The sequence below is a fragment of the Sinocyclocheilus rhinocerous genome, unplaced genomic scaffold, assembly GCF_001515625.1.
Source record: "Sinocyclocheilus rhinocerous isolate Xijiao unplaced genomic scaffold, SAMN03320098_v1.1 scaffold579, whole genome shotgun sequence".
Classification (NCBI taxonomy): Eukaryota; Metazoa; Chordata; class Actinopteri; order Cypriniformes; family Cyprinidae; genus Sinocyclocheilus; species Sinocyclocheilus rhinocerous.
The window spans coordinates 1023036-1030812 of NW_015666542.1; the positions used below are offsets into that span (position 1 = coordinate 1023036).

A 7777-nucleotide genomic window follows, 5' to 3' on the forward strand; every position below is an offset into this window, starting at 1 on the left:
TGACCCAGCGCCAGTGCCAATACCTAGAGCATTAGAAACTGGTTAAATCACTAAAGCAGGGCTGTCCAAACTTGGTCCTGGAGGGCCGGTGTCCTGCAGAGTTTAGCTCCAACCCTAATTAAAAACACCTGAACCAGCTAATCAAGCTCTTACTAGGCATAGAAACTTCCAGTCAGGTGTGTTGAGGCAAGTTGGAGCTAAACTCTGCAGGACACAGGCCCTCCAGGACCGAGTTTGGGCACCCCTGCACTAAAGCATTAAAATAGACATAACCTTAAAGAATTAGACTGAAACTTCACCTGCAACTAGACGACTGCAGAGCAATAACCATTTGGAGTATCCCATAAAATACATGAAGTTACCTAAAAACAGACAGAAAGAGATGTTACCCACAAGCCACCAACATTGCAAGTGTTGTCTTCATTTAAAGGAGTAATTCATACATTTCTTCATCAGATTTGGAGAAATGTAGCATTACATCACTGTCTCACCAATGGAACCTCTGTGAATGGGTGCCGTCAGAATGAGAGTTAAAAACATCTTGATGGATTTGTTTCTTATAAACACGCAGCTTTTGGCTTCACAAGACATTAACTGATGGACTGGAGTGGTGTGGATTGCTTGTGGATTATTGTGATGTTTTTATCAGCTGTTTGGACTCTCATTCTGACGGCACCCATTCACTGCAAAGTATCCATTGGTGAGACAGCGATGTAATGCTACATTTCTCCAAATCTGATGAAGAAACAAACTCCTCTTGGATGGACTGAGGGTGAGCACATTTTCATTTTTGGGTGAACTGTTCCTTTAAGTGCAAACTTACCAACCATCTCAAAGACATTGGCGAACAGGATGATTTTCTTGGTGGTGAGTGTGCGATCTGACCAGAAGCCAAACAAAGGACCAGCGAGAAGCCCGCTGAAGCTGAATGCTGATAGGCTGAGACCAAGAAAGTACGGTGCGGCATTTAACGTCTGCAGATACCTCCATATTGTGGGCAAAATCACAGCTGAAATGAAAACAGACATACATATGGGCACATCTGATCCGGTATTTTAACTATTAACTTGAAGGCTAGTTAGATTAGTAACTAATGGCAGTTCATTAACATAGAAACTCTGTGACTTACTGATCTGAACAAATCTTAAGAATCTCTGAACAACAAAGAGGTTGTTCTCTGGGACAGGCATGTCGGAAAATTTCTCATATATAAGATAGGTTTTATTACAAACAAGTAACAATTCAATCACTGTTATTAGTAACATCCCGTTATACATTTGTGATGAATGTGACACAGTCTCTTTGTTATTATTGAGGGGTTATTTACATCAAGAATTATCTTGACTAATGAAATATCTAGCTACAGTATTACTACTTAATGTTCCATTATTATTTTTTTTTATATACATTCATATGGAGTCCAAATAAAATAATAAACTAATAACAAAAAATGTACCAGTAGCTTAAAGTATTGCGAATAGTGTTAAATTAACGATTGTTCTGTACCATGGTAATTGTAATTCACATCCATTCAAATTCTAGTTCAACATTCTGTAGACTGTGGCGTCGATTTGATTCAAATTTGAGTTCAAATCAAATTTCAATGCAACATTTTGCGGAGCTTGTGGTAAGTTCGAAATCAAATTTCAAATTTGAACACTCGCTCTTTAACTGATAAAGCATCTGTGCTAAATGACATTATCATTGATGCAAATCTGGACATGCTATTTTTGACGGAAACCTGGCAGGTGCCCAATGACTTTTTTAAATTTAAACCTCTTAACACCACCTGGGTACATCTATTTCTCTCAGCCTCGTCTCCATCGTAGAGGTGGAGGGTTGGCTGTAGTTTGTCGTGAGAGTATCAAAATATCTAAGATTGAGTTCCATGAAGTTGCATCTTTTGAATATCTTGTATTGAAAATGACTAGCAAAACATCAATGGCTGTAATCTTAATTTATCGACCTCCAAAATTTCATTCAGATTTTTTCTCTGAGATTAGTGAGTTACTTACTCTTGTCTGTGCTAGTTATTCATCTGTAATTTTTCTTGGTGATTTTAATATACATGAAAACACTGTACAATGCAACGAATTGATGTCTGTTCTGGACTGTTTCAGTCTAACTTAACATGTAACTTTTGCTACTCACTCCAGGGTTCATATATTGGATCTTATATGTACATCTGGCTTATATAATATTCTTGTTAGTGGAACTGATTTTGCTTTTTCAGATCACAAACTACTAAACTTCAGTTTTAGTTTTCCAATTTTTACATCGCCTGTGAAAAAAATGCTCATTTCATTGCTATGCTGATGACATTCAAATTTACCTAACCACCAGCTCTGATAGGTCATCACTGCCTGACTCACTTACTGCATGCATCAGGGATATCAAGCATTGGATGTCCTTGAATTTCCTTAAACTAAATAATGACAAAACTGAAATATTGATGATTGGCTCTGCTACCTCAGTCAAAAGGATTGACCTGTCCTTTGAAATTGACGGGGTTCATGTTAATCCTGCACATTCATCTGTCCGTAATCTTGGTGTCTTATTTGACTCATCGCTATCTTTTTCCTCTCATATTTCTTCTGTTGTTAAAACCTCTTTTTTCCATCTTCGTAATATTGCACGTCTTCGATCTTCTCTAACTCTAGCTGATGCTGAAATCTTAATTCATGCATTAATCACATCACGTCTGGATTATTGCAATGCTCTATTTCTTGGTCTGCCTAAAAAACTTATTGCAAGGTTACAGTATGTTCAAAACTCAGCAGCAAGAGTTCTCACCTCCACCAGGCGTTCTGCTCACATTACTCCTCTACTGCATGATCTTCACTGGCTACCTGTGGCATCACGTATTCACTTTAAGATATTACTTCTAACGTATAAGGCATTAAATGGTCTTGCGCCTCCATACCTGTCTGACCTAGTTACAGTATGTTCAGAACTCAGCAGCAAGAGTTCTCACCTCCACCAGGCGTTCTGCTCACATTACTTCTCTACTGCATGATCTTCACTGGCTACCTGTGGCATCACGTATTCACGTTAAGATATTACTTCTAACGTTTAAGGCATTAAATAGTCTTGTGCCTCCATATCTGTCTGACCTACTGTACTCCTATTCTCCTGCCCGGTCTCTCAGATCATCTGAGCTTGGTCTTTTGTCCATTCCTCGTTTTCGGCTGTCCACTGTAGGTGGTAGGTCATTTAGTGTTAATGCTCCGAAATTATGGAATTCGCTACCCCTTACACTTCGTAATATACCATCTTTGTCTACATTCAAGACTCAGCTAAAACGTATCTTTTTAATATGTATTTTGGATAATGTGGCTATATTGTGGCCTTATGTGTTTGTATTGTGTATATGGGTGTGCAAATGTTTTGTTTAGCACTATGTAAAGTGACCTTGAGCTATGGAAAGGCACTATATAAATAAAACTTCTTCTTCAAATTAAATTCCAAATGAATTTAAAGTCCAATTAAACATTTTGTGGAACTTGTGGCAAATTCTAATTCAGATCAATTCACATTAAAATCAGTTCAAATTCCAATTCAACATAATGTGAAGTGTGACAAATTTCATTCAAATTCCAATTCAAATAAAATAAAAATCAGTTCAATAGTCTGTTGAGTGTGTGGTTAACTGAATTCAAACTCCAGTTCAAATCCATTCAAATTCAAATCAATTAAGAATTTTCCTGACTACTGGAACTTTGGCCATATTATTTGTATTATTATTTAATATATTTATATATGCAGATTTAATTTGATATAAGAAATGCATAATAATAATAATGCACAAATAATAAAAAACACCTACATTTAATTATGTAATGCCACACTGCTTATGTAAATACTAGTATGTTAAAATAATTGTACTATGGTAATAGCGTCTGACACTATCAATATACAATTCATATTACACTATGGGTAATAGTTATCACCAATAGTGTAATGTACAAATGTAAACTATTGTCCATAACACTATACCGGAGATCACTCACCGTACTCGATCCCGCTCAGTAAGAAGATCAGTCCTATAGTGAAGAAGGTCAGTCTCCTCTTGCGTCTATAGTCCATCTTACTCTCTTTTTGATATGTATGACTTTTCAGAGATTTTGACCCATATTATCGCGGCACGTAATGATCAGGACACTGCGACCAATTACTGCAGCGCTCAGTGCTCTCTACAGCACTGCATAATACACAAGCGCGCTCTAAAAACACAGGTCTGAACCTGAACCAGCGGCGCTGCAATGTAATGCAGACAGGTCTTCTCAACAGTCAGCGGCAGACAGCTTGTCAGTCCTGTTTAAAACAATACGTGCATTACTTGAACGCCGTGATTTTGACGGCCGCAGTGAAGGACGCACTCTCTGGCGTCACTACCGGTTGCCGCTACGCTGATCGCCTTCACCGTGGTATTAAAAGTTCGACTAAATTATCAAGAAAATTATTTAAACTACGCACAACCGATAACAGGGTTTTCATATTTTTTATTTTTATTTTAATATAATGAACATAAACATGACATGAAAGATTAAACGCACACCATGTCTCCTACTCAGCTGTTAAACAATTATTACCACAAATTCAATCATTTTGACTATCTGCTAAACTGATATTCGATGTGCTGTACTAAAAATATTTTGAAATACTTTTTTTCAGCGCATACACTTGTAATGTACCCTCTCACTCGAAATCTGCAACTGCAGATTTTACCAAAATCCCAAACCCTAACATTACATAAAATCAATTGTTGACTGTTAAATGTACATTTATCAAAACCCCAGACTTATTTTCCAGCAATAAAAATGAAACATGTATGTATATATATATATACACTCTAAAAAATGCTGGGTTAAATACAACCCAGTGCTGGGTAAAATAGGGACAAACCCAGCAATTGGGCTGTTTTGACCCAGCGGTTGGGTTGTTCCCACATCTCAGACCTCAAATACATAAAATATTACCCTTTTTAGACATAGTTTAGTAAAGAGTAAAGAAAATGCTATACAAAACTTACTAGCAGTTGCCAAGTGGTTATCAGTCTTACTTTTCCAATACATATATAAGACCAGTCTACCTCTCTGATATATAAAATTCTCCAGGCAGCATTTTAGATTTAGACAAGACTGTCTGTCTTGGTTTAGATCATATCTTTCTGGTCGCACTCAGTTTGTACAACTTAAAAACTTCAGATCTGAGCTGTCGCCTGTTACTGATGGTGTTCCGCAAGGCTCAGTCTTGGGGCCTCTTTTATTCATTATTTATTTACTGCCTATTGGACACATTTTTAGGGCGTTTGGAATTAATTTTCATTGCTATGCCAACAACAGCCAGCTCTACATGTCCTCCATGCCTAACTCGGTATTTCCTTCATCTTCTCTGTCAAGCTGAACAACCACGTGTTCGTCTGAGAAGTATGGGGTCCAGGGCTTTTAGTTATGTTGCCCCTCATTTGTGGAATGCCCTTCCCCAGGACATCTGTAACAGCGACAGTCTTCAAACTCTTTTAAATCGCTGTTTTATTGTCAAATTTTGTAGTTTGCCTTGTTTGCTGTTGTTACATTGATGTTATAGCGAGATTTTGTAAGGTGACCTTGAGTGTCATGAAAGGCACCCATAAATAAAAATGAATGAATAATATGTCAAATTTGCATGTATTTAGAAATGTTAAAGCAAGCAAGCAAATAAATAAGTAAATATATAAATTAATATACATAAAAAAAAAAAAAAAAAGAAACTCACAGGTTGCCGCTTCTGTTGAGGTTTCATCTCCTTCAATCCTATAAACCTTTCCATACATGACATAATCAAACTGATCAGCCCTGCAAAACAACAACAAAGACCATACATCATGATTTAAAATAGCGGTTTTCTATGTGAATGTATTGCAAAGTGTAATTTATTCCTGTGATCAAAGCTGAATTTTCAGCATCATTACTGCAGTCTTCAGAGTCACATGATCTGAAATCATTCTAATGCTGATTTGCTGCTCAAAAACATTTCTTATCATTATCAAATGTTGAAAACAGTTGTGCTGCTGAATATTTTGTACATCTGAAAGTTTTGCATTGCATTATTATTTATAATTTATTTTATGGTTATATATATATTTTGTTGTGTTACCTGGACGGTCTGTCATCCTGAGGGTTGTATTCCCCGTCATCCGGCGTCCCGTCCTCAAACAGCGTGCTGGCAACCACCAGTCTGAACTTGTCACCTGAGACAACGATACGCCAACATGAGGATGATAACATATCAAAACAACAACAACAACAACACGGCTGAAGAGCAAAACGATCACTTACCGAGATCAACAGGATAAATCTGGATGTTCACGTCAAGGATCAGGTCCATTTTGAAAGACTCACTTTCACAGTGAAGACGAGATACTAATAACAACAAAGCAAATATAGTTAGAATTTCAGATTTTTTTTCCTGAATTTATTTTAACAGAAAGCAAAATGATTAATAAGGAAATAACGACTTCGAATAAACTAACTGAGAGATAGTTCTTGGTCATGCTATATCCTATCAGCCATTTTAAAATACGTTTCTATCACGGGGCTTCCCTCACAAAAGCCTTTATTGTGGTTTCATAAGATTTTTTTTTTTTTTTTACTTAATATCCATTCTCAAAGTAGCATTTACATTTAAAAAATACATTACTAAATATTATTAAAACTAATCCTCTATTTAAACTTAACTTTCAAAAATGTTTGAATGTTAGTAATGTATTTTAATGTTTTTAAAGAACACACTTCTTAATATGTAAATTCCACTTTAATAATGGATACTGAAAAACTAAATTATTAAAATATTACAATAAAAAGAATCCCTGCCCCCCCCCCCCCCAATATTTCTTATTCAAGTAGTATTTACATAGTAAAGCGTTTACATTAAAAAAGCATGGATTAGTAAAATAAAAAAATAAAAGCTAGTTTAAATCTATTAGTTTTCATTATTTAAACTTTTACTTTGTCTTGTTTTAAGTTTTCATTTTATTTAATGTATTTTAAAATTATAATTTAATGTAATGTAAAAATACTCCAATAATGGATATACAAAACAAGCTAAAAAGATTAAAAAAAAAATTTTCAATATTTTATTAATTTCAATGCATGCTTAAAAATAATCAAATTGACTAATAAAAGTCTGTTGTGTTCTTAGCTTTTTCCCCGTTTTAGAAGGCTTGAAAGACATAACATAAAATAACGAAAAATAATTCCATCTAAGGTTATAATCATTTCATTTACTTCCAAGAAACAAACCAATAATTTTCCTTTTTGAAACTCGCATGTCAAAAGCAACACAAACACTCAAAAATACAAACGACTACATTTAACCTCACGTAAAACTACAAAAATTTTACGACACATGTATCCGGCAACCGGCGGTTCCGTCGCGGTTGCTAGGAGAAAGCGTCTTCCTCATGGTTACCACCATCGCAGCTAGCCAAACAGCTTCTGTTTATCCTGCTGAAATCGTCTTTAATAGCCTATATATATCTACGGATTTGACATAAAACACATCAGATATGTTCAGCGACGGCTGTACATGAAATATTGTTGGTGAGGTGAGTTCTGTTGTCATATTTAAACTGCAAACCGGCTATCACGCCAGCTAACCTAACTATGTAACTATAAATGATATAAGTTACCTGTTTATGCAGCGCATTATTATTTACGAATAAACACGTGCAGTGTTTTTAGCAGCATACGCTTAGCTTATTTCTGCATAACCAGATTGTTTTGCTTCGAGCTGA

The 7777-nt window shown here is 35.7% G+C and overlaps 3 protein-coding genes across 3 annotated transcripts in view; 1 reads left to right on the top strand and 2 right to left on the bottom strand.

Moving 5' to 3' along the window:
* Window positions 1–4104, bottom strand: part of mfsd8l1 (major facilitator superfamily domain containing 8-like 1) — an 18160-nt gene extending 14056 nt beyond the window's left edge. Inside the window, exons 1-3 of the mRNA XM_016544071.1 lie at window positions 4011–4104; window positions 824–1009; window positions 300–362 (exon numbers count right to left, since the gene is read on the bottom strand). Coding sequence (XP_016399557.1) covers window positions 300–362; window positions 824–1009; window positions 4011–4086 — 325 coding nt within the window. The 5' untranslated portion in view covers window positions 4087–4104. The remainder of the gene's footprint in view (window positions 1–299; window positions 363–823; window positions 1010–4010) is intronic.
* A 1247-nt stretch (window positions 4105–5351) lies between these two features.
* Window positions 5352–7777, bottom strand: part of LOC107732651 (DNA-directed RNA polymerases I, II, and III subunit RPABC3-like) — a 3438-nt gene continuing 1012 nt past the window's right edge. Inside the window, exons 3-6 of the mRNA XM_016544053.1 lie at window positions 6321–6404; window positions 6139–6232; window positions 5758–5837; window positions 5352–5422 (exon numbers count right to left, since the gene is read on the bottom strand). Coding sequence (XP_016399539.1) covers window positions 5352–5422; window positions 5758–5837; window positions 6139–6232; window positions 6321–6404 — 329 coding nt within the window. The remainder of the gene's footprint in view (window positions 5423–5757; window positions 5838–6138; window positions 6233–6320; window positions 6405–7777) is intronic.
* Window positions 7448–7777, top strand: part of armc9 (armadillo repeat containing 9) — a 61612-nt gene continuing 61282 nt past the window's right edge. The window contains exon 1 of the mRNA XM_016544070.1: window positions 7448–7583. The gene's annotated coding sequence lies outside the window, so the exon portion shown is untranslated. The remainder of the gene's footprint in view (window positions 7584–7777) is intronic.